General features: G+C 48.0%; 1 protein-coding gene across 1 annotated transcript in view; it reads left to right on the top strand.

Moving 5' to 3' along the window:
* Positions 1–17,189, top strand: part of LOC106001530 — a 153,262-nt gene extending 136,073 nt beyond the window's left edge. Inside the window, exons 10-12 of the mRNA XM_013036623.1 lie at positions 1,188–1,332; positions 2,745–2,760; positions 17,045–17,189. Of these exons, the coding sequence (XP_012892077.1) occupies positions 1,188–1,332; positions 2,745–2,760; positions 17,045–17,189 (306 nt within the window). The remainder of the gene's footprint in view (positions 1–1,187; positions 1,333–2,744; positions 2,761–17,044) is intronic.
* Positions 17,190–18,774: the final 1,585 nt, after the last annotated feature.

The following is an 18,774-nucleotide window of genomic DNA, read 5'->3' as shown; positions in this document are numbered from 1 at the left end:
CCTGAACTCTGGGCCTGGGCACTGTCCCTCAGCTCTTCAGCTCAAGGCTAGCGCTCTACCACTTGAGCCACAGCGCCACTTCCGGCTTTTTCTGCTTTTGTCCTGCATGAGGCCCTTGAACCCAGGGCCTCATGCATGCAAGGCAAGCACTCTACCACTGAGCCACCTTCCCAGCCCATGGTGTATGTTTGTCAAAGATGATTCTAGATAAAAAATGCATTGGGGCAGGGCCAAGTAGAAGTCAGGAGGTCACCGAAGTCATCAGATTTATTTCCATAGTTGGATGTTTAGGTTATCTGAGGTGACTTGAACTGGGACACTTATTTTGAAGATAGAATTGACAGAGGCTGTTCGTGGACTGCACGTGAGAGAGAAGGAGTCCGACTGATGCTAAGGATTCTGGTATGGGCAACAGTTAGATGACATTTGCTAAAATGATGGGGAGAAGAAGAGATTTGGGAGGAAGATGGGTAGATTTAGTGATGGCAGAGAACATCTTGAACGAAAGAAAATGAGTGGGACTTAGGTGTGAGAGGACTTGGAGATGAACATGGCAATTAGAAGACAGTTAGAGTCCAATGACTGGATGAATGGGAGAACATAGATAACGCAATAGGAAAGGGAAAGAGCTGGTACCGAGAGTCTACAGAGAATTAGGGGGAAGATGCGGAGGGTCTGCCAAGGAAGGCAAGTTTCAAGAGAAAGAAGAAGGTGATCGCTTGTGTCAAATGCTGCAAGAGAGTCCAGTAAGATGGGTGGACCACTGAGTGGGAAGTGAGTGAACCCAATGGAAAACTCTTACGGAAACAGCTCCCTGCAGGACAACTTTGCCCCCACAAGATGCTTGTGTCCTGCCAGCTTTGTTTGTCACTAACTGCTACTGCATTTAGTGGGTACAGACTGGGAGTACTGCATCCTTCAACCGCAGATCACCCCTTTGCAATAATCATCATCTAGTACTGCCAAAGCTGGGAAGATTTACCCTAGAGGCAGAGGATACTGAATTTGGATGGACCCCTGGGTCCAGCCTTACACGGGAGCCTGCTCTGCCTGTCTTGGAGTCTTAGGGTATGTCTAGTAGATGTGGCAGAAAAAAAAAGCACCCTAGAGCTCATCTCTGCTCCCTGAGATCTGCAGGGCCAGGAAGAATTTCCCCTCTGCCACAGCTCTGTTAATTCTACCACAAGGGGCTAAATGCATACTCCATCTGCAATGGGAAGAATGTCCATGGGGGACTCCAACTCGCCATCATTGGACACCTCTTCCTGCCCACCCCCACCCCCTCCTCCCCGGACCTCAGACTGGAGCTGAAATTCCCCAGCAGTGAGAGAGGTGAGTTTTCTAGGTTGTTTTGGTTGTGTGCCTATCGTGGATTGCCAGGACCGAGAATAGAATCCGGACCCGGCAGACCATTTCCAAGTCCATAGCTACTTCAGCACTGCGGTAAATAATTAACACGCTTCTCCCTGCCACAGCTTTCCTTCCACCAGGAGCTCTGACCTTGTCGCTCCCTGCTTAAAAACCCCTCCTGGGTCTGCTCCCACACTGCTTCCTGCTAGCGAAGCCTTCCTGAGCACGTGCTCCCCGACCAGTCTGCGGGCCGTGCTTCTAGATCATACTAGCTCATGTGCGATCACCCTAGCACATGTTAGAACACGCTAGCACATGATCGTACTAGCTTATGGTAAGTCATGTTAGATCATACTGTCTCACATTAGATCCTCCTGGCTCATGATCTAATACTTGATCCTGTTAGACTACGGTAGCTCATGTTAGACCATACTCGATCATATTAGATACTTGGTCATGCAGGCTCATGCTAGATCATGCTAGCTTATGTTAGATCACACTAGATTGTGTTAGGTCGTGCTGGCTCTTGATAGTTCATGTTAGATCATGTTGGGTCATGCTGGCTCATATAGATATGTCAGATGATGCTACTTGTGTTCAATCGCATTAGATCATGTTAGTTCACATTGGCTCAGGCTAGCTCACGTGAGATCACTCTGATCGTAGCCGTAGCCTCACCAAGCCCCGCTCTGCGTCTTCTTTTATTCTCCCCCACCCACGGTTCTGGAGCGCCAGCACTCAGCAGATGCTCACTCACAGTCACGGAATGAATGAGTGAAGGCCACGGCTTCGAGTTTTTCTCCCAGCAGTGACAATTTCATAGCGAGTTCTATGAAAGAAGATGGATTTGTTACCATTAAGCTAGCAGTTGTGAATCAGGGTTCTTTTTTTTTTTTTTCTATCTGAGGCGTACTGCCTTATGGGCTTGTTCTTCCCATCCATCCTTCTAAATTGCCTGTGTCAGCATCATAAACAGGAGCGCATTTCCTGCTCGGGTGGGCAGACTCTGTTCCAAGATGCTTGATGCTAATGGATCTAAACCAGGGTGTGTGGGGGCCACCCCTCTCACCCCGCTACCACAGCACACCTGCTACCCAGGCCAGCCCAGGAGATTTTCCATCTCTCCCTGGAAACCTCTGAGCCACATACCCCAGATTGCCATTCTCAGTTAAGTGACCAGAGCTGGGAATTTTCCACAGGCTACCCTCTACCTGACAGTGATCATGCCCCCCTCTCCCCCACCCCGTGCTTGCCCCAGGGGTTCAGAGATCAGATCTGCCTAGCATGCACCTTATTCTCATATTTTGCAGTGCTGCTGTTTTCCATCTAACACTAGGGCTTTGAGTTTCAGCTCCTGCGAGTCCCTGAGCCTCCACTTTCATTCCTCTATCTAGTGGAGGATCTTGCAGGGTAAGATCATTAAAAAAGAAAATCAGCATGATTTCTGTAACAGAAAAAGCAAAGCACTGGAGAGGGTAAAGCTGACCTCTGAGTAGCTTGTTAGAAGGTTGATATGCAGCCTCTGGCTTCTGCCAACTTTCCATCGTGACTCTCTGATCATCTGCCAAGATTTCAAGGTGAAGACTCCAGCGGAGGAACGAGGAACTCGGAACAATCCATCGATGCATCAAAGCATGCCCGCAGAGGGACACAGGCAGATAGCTTATTCCCCCAAAATGGAGTTGGCCATTTTGGGGGTGCAAAACCAAATGTCCACAACCAGCTTGAGGACTCAGCTCAGAGAGCTCCCTCTCGCAGGCCACGGGTGCTGGCTAGGAGTCAAGTTGGCTTGTCTTGTTCCCTGGTTCACTGTGGGAATTCGTGAGCAGTGGCTTCCGTGACACAGTGGGGACCGTGGCATCTGTAATGGCCGCCTCAGGCCACCTTGCCACTCTGTCCCAGGGATGTGAAAGAACACACGGCTGCTCCATTTTCAGATATTCCTCCAGTATGCAGGGGAAAAGGGAAAAAGATACGCAGTTCCCTTGTGCAGAAGGTGTGTAAGTTCCGGGTTTGTGAGCAGGCGTGCTTTGGGTTGGGTTTGGTTGTTGGTTGCTTTTGAGTTTTGGACACAGCGGCTCACTGTTGGCCTCGAACTCCTCACCCTCCTGCCTCAGCCTTCCCTCTCGCCCTCCCTCCCCCCCTCTTTCTCCTTCCTTATTTCTCTTTCTCTTCCCTCTATCTCTTTTCCTTCCTTCCTTCTTTTTTCTTTTCCCTCTCTTCTCTTTGTCTTTGTCTTCCTCTTCTCTTTTTCTCTCTCTTTTTTCCTTTCTTCTCTATTTTTCTGTTCCTCCCTCCCTTTCTCCCTTCCTTCCTGTCCTTTTTCTTCCTATTAACTTTTTTCTTTCAGTAAGGCACTGATTTATAACCCAGGCTGCCTTTGAACTCAAAATCTTGACTCTACCTCCTAACTGCAGAGGTTACAGCATGTCATTATACATCCCTTGTAAGTGCTCTGTCACTAAACACTGAGTTGTATTGCCAGCAGTGTGTGTGCATATGTGTGTGTGAATATAATCTTTATTGAGTAATGAAAATATAAAGCAAAGGTGTCTCTAGACCAGTGATTCTCCAATAGGGACAATTTCACCCTTGGGGATATCTGGCAATTTCTGGTGACAGTTTTAGTTGTCCCAACTGGGTCTAGCATCAAGTGACTAGAGATGAGTTGCACCATTGGGCTTCCTCCCATGCCCAGGACAAACCCATACCCAAGTCCCAGCCCGCCTGTCTGCCAGCGGTGCCGACATGAGGATTCCCTGAGGTAGAACAATCTAAGGAAAGGAAACTCGATGAAACCCATCCACAGCCAGCATTTGTTCTCAAGTATGGACTGTGTACCAGACTCTGCTAGGCACCAAAGATCCCAGACCAGATCAGGTCAGCCCTCCGATGGCTTCCCTTCTACTGCCTTTTGGACCTGACCTTCTGTTTCCGAAAAAGGAAATTTCTCTCCCAGTCATTTTGAAGGATGTAAAGAGGTCTTCATCTGACTAGCGGTAGCGAGGGGCATTGTTTGCTCTGTTTTGGTGGTGCTGGGTCAGGGCTTCACACTGGCCAGGCAAGTGCTCTCCTGCCGAGCCACACCCCCTCTTTTTTTATTTTAGACATCAGATAAGAATTCCACAGTTTTTTGTTTTGTTTTTGTCCAGGTTGGCCTCCACAGCCATCATTTTCCTTAAAATAACCACCATGTTGTGATGACAGGTGTGCCCTACAACACTTAGCATTTTTATTGTGGCTGAGTCTCCCCCTGGTGGCCCATGCCAGTCATCCTAACTACTCAAGTGGCTGAGAGCTAAGGATTGTGGTTCAAAGCCAGCCCAGGCAGAAAAGTCCCAAGAGATTCTTATCTCCAATTAGCCACTAGAAAACCAGATGTGGTGCTGTGACTTAAAGTGGTAGAACACTAGCCTTGAGTGAAAGAGCTCAGAGACAGCACCCAAGCCCCAAGGTCAAGTCCCACACACAAAAAAAAAGGATCTCCCTAACTTTTTGCCCAGGCTGGACTTGAACTACCATCTTCCTATCTCCACTACCTGAATAGCTGGGATTCCAGGTATGCGCCACAAGTAGGCATGAGATGCTGGGATTCCAGGTATAAGCCACAATGCCGATCCCTAGAACATAGTAAACTTTTCTGGTGCCAGTTCTAGGACTTGAACTCAAGACCTCTCACTCTCACTTGGTTCTTTTGCTCAAACCTGGCACTCTGCCACTTGAACCATACCTCCACTTCCAGCTATTTTTTTGCTGATTAATTAAAGAAATTAAAGAGTTTCTCCAACTTTTCTGCTTGGGTTAGCTTTGAACCTCAGACCTCAGAACTCAGCCTCCTGAATAACTACAGTTATAGGCATGAGCTGCCAGCACCCAGAAGACTAGAGTCATGTTAACTGGGGAAATGAAGACAATTTTGAACTTCAAGAGCAATGAAGAAAATGGGATGATTTGCAGCTCTCCTAGTGATTCCATGGAACCCAAGCCAGATTTTTTTTTTTTTTTTGGTCAGTTGTGGGGCTTGAACTCTGGGCTTGGGCGCTGTCCCTCAGCTCTTCAGCTCAAGGCTAGTGCTCTGCCACTTGAGCCACAGCACCACTTCTGGTTTTCTAGTGGTTTATTGGAGATAAGAGTCTCATGGACTTTCCTGTCCAGGCTGGCTTTGAACTTTGATCCTGGGATCTCAGACTCCTGAGTAGCTAGGATTACACGCATGAACCACCAGTGCCCTGCTAAGAGATGACCCTTTTTAAAACTTAGCCTCCAGGTCTCTGGATTGTAGAGTTCTGGTGCAAGAAATCCTTAGCAGCCAGCTCCGAGGTCCCTCCAGGCTAAGTGTCTGTAAAATTCTGTCTTAACACAGAGAAAACAGTACAAAGAGAGATTCATCTAACTTTCCCCATAGCTGTCCAGCATGAGAGATGAAGTGCTGCTTGCTACGCTCAGCAGTCCCCTGAAAGAGAACTGAGAGGGCTGGGAATGTGGCTTAGTGGTAGAGCGCTTGCCTAGCATGCATGAAGCCCTGGGTTCGATTCCTCAGTACCACATACATGGAAGAGGCCAGAAGTGGTGCTGTGGCTCAAGTGGTAGAGTGCTAGCCTTGAGCAAAAGAAGCTCAGGGACAGTGCCCAGGCCCTGAGTTCAGGCCCCCAGGACTGGCGGGGTGGTGGGGGAGAGGGAGGGAAAAAGAGAGAGAGAGAGCAAGCAGAGAGACCAAATAGATAGTGCTGTCCTGAGCTCTACTCTTTAGCCCCAAAGTGCCTGCCCCAAACCACCCATGGGAGGCATGAAAGATTTTTCAGTGGTGCCAAATAACCAGCTGCTACCCAAAGCTGCCTCCTGCCAGGGCGCGCGCTTAAGTTCAATTTGTTGTTGTGTTGGTGTCATTTCCCTCCCTCTTGTCCTCCCCCCATCTGTTTCTTTCTGAGAGGAGCGCGGCTGTTCTGTGATGGGTTCCAAAGTCCTGGGGTCTAGGTGCCTCTTCTCCCCTCTAATGTGGGAAGAAGAGAAATCGCTGGCTGAAGTGACCCTCAGGGAGAGTCTTAACAAATGGGGCCAGGAAGTCTGGCAACTAGGGTGTTTTCTCAGCCGAGCCTGAAAGGCTGGAGAACTCTGCTGTCTCTCCAGATTTCCAGAAAGCTGACCCTTTGGATGTAACTTTTACATTTACATGAGGTGAGATCGAAAATCTTTTCAAGAATCTGCTTGTGGGGCTGGGAAGGTGGCTCAGTGGTAGAGCGCTTGCCTTGCATGCCTGAGGCCCTGGGTTCGATTCCTCAGCACCACATAAGCAAAAAGAAAAAAAAAGCCAGAAGTGGCGCTGTGGCCCAAGTGGTAGAGCGCTAGCCTTGAGCTGAAGAGCTGAGGGACAGCGCCCAGGCCCAGAGTTCAGGCCCCACGACCGGACCCCCCCCACACACACACACAAAAAGAATCTCTTTGTGCCAGGCACTCATGGCTCACACCCATAATCCTAGCTTACTCAGAAAGCTGAGATTTAAAGATCCCTGTTCAAAGCTAACGTAGGCAGGAAAGTCTGTGAGACTCCTATCTCCAGTGAAACACCAGGAATCCAGAAATGGAGACTTGCCTCAAGTAGTAGAGCAAAAAAAAAAGCTTAGGAACAGTACACAGGCCTTGGATTCAAGCCTCAGTACCATCACTAATTATTATTGTTATTACGTGGTTGGGCCAGGCATGGTGACTCAAGCCTATAATCTTAGCTACTTGGGAGTTAGAGATGGGGGAACTGCAGTTCTAGGAAAAAGAAGTCTGAGAGACTCCACCTCAACCAATGGATGAGCACGTGGCATTCGCCTGGTAGCCTAGCTACGGGGAGAGCACACGCAGGGAAGGCACAGCCATGCCAGCCCAGACATGAAACGAAAGCTACCATGCTTCTATGAGCAAAGCTGCTTTTGACTGGAAGGACTAAGCACCCAGTTCCATCTTAGAAAACAAGTTTTTGGGTTTATCCTCCACCCTTAAAGGAGAAATAAACTACTACATCATTTGCATGAATGAGCCTTCGTCCCCCCTTCCCCCCCCTTCCCCGTGCACACACACAGAACAGCCCCATTGCAAATCTCACCAGTGGGATTTGGTAATAAAATACCAGACCAAGTACGTCAAAATCAAGGCAAATAAATTCCTAAATGCCAAATCAAAGGCAGGCCTCTAGGTCTCTGTCAGGAGTGGAATCCGATTGTGACCTTGGGTCATCATTATCAATAGAAAAAGCCCTGTGTGGGGGAGTGTGGGTACAGGCTCTAGTTTGATCACTAGTACCACACACACACCTCACCACCACCACCGAAAAAAGGAGCTGAAGCCAGGTGCCATTGGCTCACACCTATAATCCTAGCTACTCAGGAGGCTGAGGATCACAGTTCAAAAAGCCAGCCCTGGCAGAAAAGTCCATGAGACTCTCATCTCCAATAAACTACTCAGAAAAGGCCAGATGTGGCGCTGTGGCTCAAGTGGTAGAGCACTAGCCTTGAGCACAAAGAGGCTCAAGGTCAGCACCAGGCTCTGAATTCAAGCTTCAGGAAGAAAAAGAGGGAGGGAGGGAGGGAAGGAAGGAAGAAAGGAGAAAAAGAAAGGAAAAGAAAAGGTGCTGAGGAAGAGCCCTTGGACAAGTAGCCTTATATCCCCAGACAAACAGACCAGAAAGAGAAGAATTCATCCAAACCAAGCAGAGAAACAACTGGGCTTATGTGTGAGGGACCAATGAATCAGGGTCCTCAGCTCCAGCTCTTGGGTCACCTCACCGTCACGTGATGAACCTGGTCCTCGCTGGTCTCCTGAGTGACCACACCATCACATTCCATCATGATCAGTTGAGTCTTCCCTTCAGAGTGCTTGCTCAGCAAATGTGACTGCCTGAGTTCAATCCCTACAGGTGCAAAAAGGGTGGATGGATGGAAAACTGAGAGGAGAGGGCACCAGAGGGAAGCAAGGCCTGTAAACTGACTAGTCCAGTCCCTGGCACATAGTGAGCATTTAGTCAAGACTCCCTTCTTTCCCCTTTGACTCTGCCACTGAGCTGGGTCACCTGGCCACAGCTCAGTGACTCTCACGTGCCTTTGGAAGGTGTTACCCCTGGGTACCCTGGGTGCTCTGGGAGTCTGTTTGCACATTCATTTGTCAGCATGAGTAGGGAATAAAAGCAGGGGAGTCACTTGGACAGCTCCAGTTCTTCTGATCTCGAAATCCATCCTCTGGTCCACTCCAGGCAGTTCAAGTTCCTTCAGAAACTTAAACCAAAAGAATAAAAAGAATGAGCTGGGCACTGGTGGCTCACTCTTGTAATCCTAGCTACGCAGGAATCTGAGATCTGACGACCATGGTTCAAAACCAGCCTATAGAAAGAAGTCTGTAGACTGAATCTCCAATTAGCCACCAAAAAGCCAGAAGTAGAGCTGTGGTCAAGTAGTAGAGTGCTAGCCTTGAGCAGAAAAGTTCAGGGACAGCATCTAGGCCCTGAGTTTATACCCCCATAATTAATATTAAAAAAAAGAAAAAGAAAAAGGAGGAGGAAGAGGTTGAGGAGGAGGTGGAGGTGGAAGAGGTTTTCCTTCCTAACTTCCAAATGATGTGTGTCTGATCTTTCACCTCTAAGAACCCTTGGAAGTTACATTGACTGTTGTGCCAAGTTTAGGCAGTCTGTGCCATGGAGTCCCTGGATGATATCTGTCCTAATCCATCTTCCACTGCTATTAACCGAGTACCAGACTGGAGGCCAGGAGGCCCAGCAGCATGGAACAAGGATCCAGTGAGGGCGATGCACTGAATCACAGCTTGGTGAAGGGCAAGGTAGCGCAAGTGAGATGCAAAGAGACAGGCGAGAGAAGGCTGAACTGGTGACAGCCCTCACTCACCTCACTCACCTACTCCTGGGATGGTGGTCATAGCTGAATGGCCTCATCTCCCAATACTGATACAGTGACAATTAAATACTTCTATGAGTATCAGAGGGCACATTTGAGCCTGCGCAGTACCTGGGGCCATTCTGTCATTCTGACAGTCACTGTTTGCCATGAAACCTTCTTACCAAGTGTATTTTCAGGGGAAGGGAAAAAACCATAACATTTAAGACTTAAAAAAAAAAAAAAGCAGCAGCCAGGTACCAGTGACTAATACCTGTAATCCTAGCTACTAGGGAGGCTGAGATCTGAGGATTATGGTTTGGAGCCAACCTGGGCAGGAAAATCTTTAAGACTCTCATCTCCAATAAATCAAAAAGCCAGAAGTGGGGCTGTGGCTTAAGTAGTATGGCACTACCCATGAGGGGGAAAAAAAAATGAAGCAGGTTTAAGCTGAACACTGGTGGCTCGTGGCTGTAATCCTAGCTACTAGGAACTGAGATCTGAGGACTACAGTTGTAAGCCAGCCCAGGTAGGAAAGTCTATGAGACTCATCTCCAATTAAAGAGCAAAAAATCCAGAAGTGGAGTATGGCTCCAGTAACTAGAGTGCTAGCCTTGAGCAAAAGGTTAATAAGGAGGAGCCTAAGGATTCAAGTTCAAGTTCAAGCCCCAGTACGGACAACACACAAAAGGATCCAATGGACCTAGGCTGTCGGCCAGGAACAAGCACACTTCTTCAGCTCCACCTGGTCAGGGGCACGGAGGGAGAGCGTCTCTCTGTCCCTGTCCTTTCAAGAACACAGGCAATGAATCCACACGTTGCTCAGGACTTGGACCAGCTGCATCAGCCTTTGCTATTTTTAGTCTTATTAAATGAAAATACCAGAACTTCTTGGCCCTTAGAGCAGAGTTTGTAGATCAGGTCAGGATCACCTAGGAAGCTTTTATGAGAAGAGAAGAAAGGAAGGAAATACCTGAGCTGCACCTTAGCCCAAGCACTCTGGATTCCTACCAGAGGGACCCCCAAAATCTGTACAAGCATCCAGTCTGGGAAAGCATCCCAACTTTTTTCATGCCATAACATATTTTTTTTTAAATGGTCAGAGGTGGACACCAGTGGCTCACGCCTGTAATCCTAGCTACTCAGAAGGCTCAGAATTGAGGATCATGGTTCAAAGCCAGCCTGGGCAGGAAAGGTCCGTGAGATTCTTATCTCTAGTTAACCACCAAAAAAGCCGGAAGTGAAGCTGTGGCTTAAGTGCTAGAGTGCCAGCTTTGGAGGGGGAGGGACAGTGAGTGGAAGCTCAGAGACACCGCATAGGCCCTGAGTTCAAGTCCTAGGACCAGCACACACACACACACAAAAGGTCAGTTATGACTGACACATTGAGAAGCAGCTCATGGTCATAGAAGTTGTGTCTGGTCATATCTTTTATTCATTCCATGGGAGGAAGCTTTGCCTAAGAGCTCTACTTTGTGTTCAAATTTTTCAGCCATCTTATTGATTAACTTGGCAGGGGGGAATAATAGAATAGGTCTGAATGACTGCCTATTCCTTTACTGAGAAAAGGGTGGCGTGCTGAGGGTTAGTGCCTTTTATTTTTGTTGTTGTTGTTTTGGTTTGGGTTTGGGTCTTTGTGGCGGTACGGGGGCTTGAACTCAGGACCTTGAACTCTCTCAACTTGGCTTTTTCACTCAAGGCTGAATGCTCTACCATTTCAGCCACACCTCCACTTACAGGGTTTTTTGGTTTTTGGTTTTTTTTCTTTTGGCTGTTTAATAAGAGGCACATGAACTTTTCTATTGGAGCTGGCTTTGAACCGTGATCCTCAGATCTCAGCCTCCTGGGTAGCTAGGATGACAGATGTGAGTCTGGGATACTTGCTTCTGAATTCCATTGCATCTGTTGGGAATTCGATGTGATCATAGAGTCAAAACCAAGGTCCTCCTTGGGAACCATGACTCTTACCATGCGGCTGAGGTCGCTCCTAAGATGGGGTAGCTTCAGATTGGCCCTCATCTAGGCATAGTTCTTCTAGTGCATAAGACGCCATGATGTTAGAAGTGCTACTTTGCCGCTTGACTAATAAGACCTGCGCCAGTAATGGTTGTCTCCTGCACCTCTACTTATTCAAACTCCAAGTACAACTGTTCAGCTCCAGCTCCAAAAATATCCAGGGAAGAATAGATGCTGATAAGGTACTTGTCTTCGTCTTTTATTGTGCAGGGGCCCAAAGAAAGGCATACAATTACTAGCTTGTTAACCGGGATCTTAGAATTCGCAACGAATTTCCCACAGAGGGTTAGAAATTAAAATTTGAGAAAAATAAGTGCCAATATCAAGTGGTTTGATTCTCTTGTATCATTTAATTCCTCACAATCAAGGGTGGGGGAAATTAAAGATTGGCCTCTTTTTTTTTTTCCAGCCTTAGGGCTTGAACTCAGGGCATTGTCTTTGAAATTTTTTTTTCTCAAAGCTTCATTTTATATATAAGGAAAGAGAGGCTCAAAAGAGAGTCTGTGGCCAGGCGCTGGTAGCTCATGCCTATAATCCTAGCTACTCAGGAGGCTGAGATCTGAGGATTGTGGTTCAAAGCCAGCCCAGGCAGGAACAGCCATGAGACTCTTATCTCCAATAAACCACCAGAAAATCAGAAGTGGTGCCGTGGCTCAAGTGATAGGGCGCTAGCTTTGAGTTGAAGAGCTTGGGGACGGCGCCCAAGCCCAGAATTCAAGACCCAAGACCGACCCCCCCAAAAAAAAGTTTTGTGTGCCATCCTGGAATTTTCAGGAAGCTTGGATTGAAACCCCAAATGGAAGACCCCAAGAATTTTGCTTCCCCCATACCCACCTGACTCCTCTAGTTAAAGCTAGCCGTATAAAAACTGCAGACTCTAAAAATCATACTAAGAGATTGTTTCCTCCTTGGCTGTGTCTCACTGATATCGGGTCTTAGAAATGGAGCGTCTTGGAGCCAGGTGTGTGACCCAAGGGTAAGGGCCTTGCTCATCCCTGAAAATAACTCCCCATGTTATAGGATGACCAGTCATCCTATAATTGAGTAATACAGGAACTGACTAAAAAGAATAAAAAAATAGGCCAGGATTACAAGTATGAACATGGCTTGGTATTTTTGCTAAACGTTGGCATTTTTATCACTTGAGCCACATCCCCACTTTTGGTTTTTTGCTGATTAATCACAGTCTCTTGGATTTATCTGCCTGGGCTGGCTTTGCATCAGGATGCTTAGATCTTAGCCTCCTGAGTAGCCGGATTACAGGCATGCCAGCATTTAGCAAAAATTACAGCACTGGGGTAACCCACTGGGGGTGTGTGGAAGTTCCACGAATTCCCTCTACACGCAGAACCCCAGCCTAGACCTCTCTCGTTTGGCTAGTGCTGCTTTAAATCCTTTAGAATAAAGCAGTGAGTGTATTTCCTTGACTTCCACAAGCCTTTCCAGCAAATGACTGAACTTGAGGAATAAGTCTGTGATAAACCAGAAGTGAGGGCTGGCCCTAGGGGGTTGAGCTCGTTCCTTAGGGATCTGATTCTTCTAAGTATAGAAACGGTTAAAAACTGAATTGTTGAACACTCAGCTGGTGTCAAGGAACTTGGCTAGGTGCTGATGGCTCCTGTCTGTCAGCTACTCAGGAAGCTGAAATATGAGGATCGAGGTTCCAAGTCAGCCAGGGCAGGAAAGTCCATCAGACTCTCATCTCCAATTAATCAATAAAAAGCTGGAAGTGGAATGGTGGGAGGGGAGAGGAAAGGCTCTCCTTGTAGGGCCTGGAAGGCACCTGGCCTCAGTGACTAGCAGCTCCCTGAAGTGGGGAAGGTCAGCACTCCTGCTTTCCCCAGCTCTGGGTCTGGTTCTCAATTCTAGTATAACACCAGGCATCCCCGAACATCCTGTTGCCTAATGCTAACCGGATCCTTTTGGCACTAACAGATGCCAGGATCACTTCTAATCGAAGTCAGCAGGGCTATTCAAGGCCACACTGGACGAACCCGCCTCCCAACATGTGACACCAGGAGCCACTCCTCCTGTTCAGGAAGCCTGGCGGGCGGGCAGCCTCTCAGCTGGACTGCCCTTGAGTCTGTCCCCACCCATTCTCATATTAGCACTGTCCTTTGGGCAAAGTATATTTATGGAGGCATCGGTAGCTTTAATCTACATTGGGAATACATTGGGAATACTCTATACAGTCCGGGGCCGGGCACTGGTGGCTCACGCCTATAATCCGAGTGACTCAGGACACTGAGATTTGAGGAATTGCCGTTCAAAGTCATTGTGGGCAGGAAAGCCCGCGAGACTCTTGCTCCAATTAACCACCAAAAAGCTGGAAGTAGAGTTGTGGCTCATGTGGTAGAGTACTATCTTTGAGCACAAAAATGCAGGAATAGCACCTAGGTCCAGAGTTCAAGCCCCAGGACTGGGCCCCCTACTTCCCTGTCCCTCCCTGTCTCCAAAAAAAAGGCAGTCTGATCCATAGTTGGTTTACATTTCTGAGATCAAAAGGTGCTAACAGATTCATAAATATTCTCGATGACCTGGCAACATGGCTGACCATGACCCGCCCTGGATTAACAGTCTAAATCTAGCTTGGAGCGGATTATTTTGGGAAACTTGGACCTCCAACCTGTTGCACAGAAATGGAGCTGGAGATGTTTAACAAGCCAATGCCTCTGTCATTTGAAGATGAGACGGGATGTCCATTTTTACAGCTGGATAGGTTATAAACTTATTTTAGCTTGTGGACTCATTTTGGTCTTCTAAATCTCAGGCTAGAATGCAGAACTAGTGATGAGTGGCTTCCTTGGGCTGTTTGACACGATTGATCTTGTTCCTCCTCATGTTTGGGACCACTCTCCCCCCCCCCCCCCCCCCCGCAGCTGAAGGCTTGGCATTTTGAGGAAGTGGTCGAGTGGAAGAATTGAGGCCTAGTGGGAGGGAAGAAAGTCACTGAGGGTGTACATGTGAAGGGGATGTTGGGCCTTAACTCTTTGCTGTCTCTCTTGTGACTTCCCAGCTGCCATGAAGTGACTAGATCCCCCCCACACACACCTATCATTCACACCTGCCATGATGTATTAGGCCATCCCAGGCCTAAAGCCACAGGGCCAAGTGCTGTGGACGGAAACCTCTGAAGCCATGAGCCAAAATAAACCTTTTCCTCCTTAGGAGTAGTTTATGGCAGGCATTTTGTCACAGTAATGGGAAGCTGAGACTTTCCCCTCCAGAAAGAAGCTCTCCAGCTTGCTAACCTCATCACGCAGAAGTTTTTGTAGCTGGGTGCCTCATGCCTGTAATCCTAGCTACTCTGGAGGCTGAGATCTGCAGCTTGAGGTTCAAAGCCAAGTCTGGGCAGAACAGTCCCATGAGACTCTTATCTCCAGAAGTGGTGCTATGGCTCAGAGTGGCAGAGCATGATCCTTGAGTATAAAGAGCTCAGGGACAATGCCTAGGTCCTGAGTTCAAGCCCCCTAACCAACAACAACAACAACAACAAGTTTTTGTAGAGCTCTGTCCTCCAGCGCTCCTTTGGTCAGTAGGAGACACTGAAAATTCCTGGTTGCTCTGATGACCAGCCCAGCGGTTCCACCACAAGTCACCTCACTAGCAGAAACTCAGGTATGATGGAAGATCTGGCTCTGTCCAAGGACCCAAAAACAAAAAGCCAAACATTTTTCTTTTCTTTTCGTGCTGGTCCTCGGGCCTGAACTCAGGGCCTGGGCACTGTTTCTGGGCATCTTTGTACTCAAAGCTAGCACTCTACCACTTGAGCTACAGCACCACTTCTAGCCTTTTCTGAGTAGTTTCTAATTGGAGATGAGAGTTTCATGGACTTTCCTGCCTGGGCTGGCTTCAAACCACAATCCTCAGATCTCAGACTCCTGAGTAGCTAGGATCACAGGCGTGAGGTATCAGCAGCTGGCTCTTTTTCTGTTTTTATACATGTCAGTCTCACCTTAGGAGCTAAACTCCTGTAATAGAATCTCTTTGCAAGGGAACAGCACAAATCTCTTGAGTCTGGGGTATATTCTTGTGCCAAGAGCAAAGATTTGGAAAATAGCACTTTCGGAATTAGCTGCTAGAAAGCAAGACCTGGTGTGTCTAGCCATGATTTATATACAGGTGTTTGTGTTTTCACCTTTTTTTCTTTTTAGCTTTTACAATTCTTTTTTATTGTGAAAATACCATACAGAGGGGTTACAATTACATGGGCAAGGTAATGAGTACATTTCTTTTCAAGCGTTGTTGCCTCCTCCTTTGTTTTCCCTTCCCATCCCTTCCCATCTCCCCCCTCCTTGCTCCGCCCCTCCCCCCATGCCAAATTCATTTTCGACATAACATCTTGTACATCTCATTGTGGCCATGGGTCCACCTGTATCCCTATTTAAACACTTTGTTTTTTCCCTTCCCCTCCATAAATTATACCGACATCAAATACAGTGAAAACAGGGGTTATACTGTGGGGGAGGGACATACAAAGCAACAAAGAAATCATCTTATAAATATGTTAGAAACAATAGCAAGAAAGAAAAAACATTTGAGGCCTTATCTTGAGGTTCATTTCACCTAACATCAACTTATCTAGCCGTTTCTGCTTGTCTCAGACATATACTAGTTATTGCAAATAAGGGAAACCATGGGACCTATGTTTCTTTGGCCTGGCTTCACTTAATATAATTTTTCCAAGTCTTTCCATTTCCTAACAAATGGGGCAATGTCATTCTTTCTGATGGAGGCATAGAATTCCATTGTGTATATATACCACATTTTCTTGATCCATTCATCTACTGAGGGGCATCTGGGTTGGTTCCCTATCTTACCTATGGTAAATAATGCTGCAATAAACATAGTTGTGCTGGTAGCTTTAGTGTGGTCTTGTTTGTAAACATTTGGGTAAATGCCTAAAAGTGGGATTGCTGGGTCATAGGGGAGCTCTATGTGGAGTCCTTTGAGGAACCTCCATACTACTTTCCAAAGTGATTGAACAAGTTTACACCCCCACCAACAATGCACTATGGTTCCCTTCTGTCCACATCCCCTCCAGCATCTGTTGTTATTGGGGTTGTTTTCATCTTTGTTGTTGTTATTGGTCATGGGGCCTGAACTCTGGACCTCAGCTCTTCAGCTAAAGGCTAGGCTCTACCACTTGAGCCACAGCACTACTTCTGGTTTTCTGGTGATTACTTAGAGATAAAAGTCTCACACTTTTCTGCCCAGGCTGGCTTTGAAACGTGATCCTCAGACCTCAGCCTCCTGAGTAGCTAGGATTATAGGTATAGGCCATCAGCACCCGGCTGTGTTTTCATCTTTTATGGGAAGTTTTAAATTATTGGGTGGGGGGGGAAGAGCGGGGAGAGCAGGCCCCTGTGGCACAAAAATGCCTGTCATCCTAGCTACTTAAGAGGCTGAGATCTGGAGGATGATAGTTCAAAGCTAGCCCAGGCAGAAATTCTGCAAGACTCCATCTCCAAAAGAGTCTTCAGAAAGTTCTAGAATGTAGGGAAAACCATGTGATGCCTGCCCTGTTCATTCTCCTTACTTGGAAAGGGCATTGCAGTTACCTAGTACAGCAACTCCTCCTTCGCCTTTTTTTCATTTAACATTTATTAAAATAAAAAAAAAACTGCTCTTTTCAATTAGCAGAGCAAGCCCCTGATGGTTATTGTCCTTTGTGGTTCAAACTGCAAGTGTAATTAATCCTGGAGACTGTATATCTTTGCAAGAGTCAGCTAATATCACTGCCTTCCAGCTGCAAGCTCTGCTCCGGGGGGACACGGGAGCTCCTGTGGGCTTCTCCTCCCGCCCTCCAGGTGTGGGCTGGCGTGCCGCCCACGCAGCAAGTTTCACGTGGGCTGCCCTAATGGAAACGCCCTTGGCATCACCTTCGTCTGCCTGGCCCAGCTTAAGGTGGTAAAGCCTGCCAAGATAGTTGGCCCTCAGAACAGAAAGCCTTAGAAAGATGGCCCAGGTCAGGTGTCAGCGGCTCATGCGTGTCATCCTAGCTACTCAAAAGCTGAGATCTGAGTTTCAGAGTTCATAGTCAGCCTGGGAAGAAAAAGTAATCACATGAGACCCTTATCTCCAATGAACCAGCAAAAAGCCAGAAGTGGAACTGTGACTCCATTGGTAGGATACTCACCTTGAGCAAAAAAGCTAAGGGACACCACCCAGGCCCCAAGGTCTAGCCTCAGAACACACACACACACACACAGTGTCCAGGCCCCAAGGTCTAGCCTCAGAACACACACACACACACACACACACACACACACACACACACAGTGTCCCACAGGAAGGCAGTGGCCAGCCAAGCCCACCTAGCCCCTAGGGAACAACCTTGGCACTTAGGATTCCACCCCCTCTCCAGCAGATAGCATTCCCTGCAGGGCAGTACCGGCCACTTGCCCTGCCCAGAGAGGACCAGTAGCCTGCAGAGCCAGAGACATTGAGGACCGACTAAGCCGCTGCACCCCGCAGCTCCCCAGCCAATCCACTGCTGGGCTAGCAGCACAGGGCCCGCCCCTGCCAGCAAGAACTTTGCTTTCAGTGGGTCCACCGAAAAGCACTGTGGTGTTCCAGGTTCAAGTGAGAGAGCTCGTGAATAATGGAAGAGTAATCAGGACTCAGAAAGACTTGTAAGGGGCTGGGAAGGTGGCTCAGTGGTAGAATGCTCGCCTAGCATGCATGAGGCCCTGGATTTGATTCCTCAGCACCACATAAACAGCAAAAGCCAGAAGTGGCGCTGTGGCCCAAGTGGTAGATGCTAGCCTTGAGCAAAAGAAGCTCAGGGACAGTGCCAAGCCCTGAGTTCAAGCCCCAGGACTGGCAGAAAAAAAAAAAAAAAAGACTTGTAACCAGATGCTGGTAGCTCATTCCTGTAATCCTAGCTACTCAGGAGGCCAGGATCTGAAAATCATGGTTCAAAGCCAAGCGTGGGCAGAGAAGTCCATGAGACACATTTTTTTCCTGTCCATCATGGAGCTTGAGCTCCAGACCTGGTACTGACCCTGAGCTATTTTGCTCAAGGCTAGTGTTCTACCACTTGAACTACAGCTCCACTCCTGCTTTTTTGATGGTTAATTAGAGCTAAGAGTCCCGTGGACTTTGTCTATGTGACCCAGACCTGCCAGCCTCCTGCCCCAGCCTCCCAACTACTAAGATTACAGAATTGCCTGTTTGAATCCTGGATTGGGCGGCGGCTGCTCAGTGGGCTCACTGCCCAGGGAAGAGCCACGCTTGGGCCGCTCCTGAGGCCCTTGGGGAAGTGCCTTAGTGATCAGCCCACAGAAAGGACAGTCTGCCTTCCTCTCTGCTTATGTCTAGTCTGGAACAGGGTGTTCCTACCTCAGAACCTAAGAGAGACAAGGAAGTAAAGTGGTTCTGGTGACCCACAGCCACACATCCCACTGACCGCACGGTGCCCAGCACCCCGCCACGTGTCCCACTAATGAGACATCTTTGCTTAGAATTCCTTTATCTGTAACCCCTATGTTTACAGACAGTAACTGATGACAGTGTCCAGAAGGTGATGGAAATGCCC

Source organism: Dipodomys ordii, unplaced genomic scaffold (assembly GCF_000151885.1).
Source record: "Dipodomys ordii isolate 6190 unplaced genomic scaffold, Dord_2.0 Scaffold7, whole genome shotgun sequence".
Taxonomy (NCBI): domain Eukaryota; kingdom Metazoa; phylum Chordata; class Mammalia; order Rodentia; family Heteromyidae; genus Dipodomys; species Dipodomys ordii.
The sequence above is the reverse complement of the archived record's forward strand: the minus strand, read 5'-3'. Positions and strand labels throughout refer to the sequence as shown.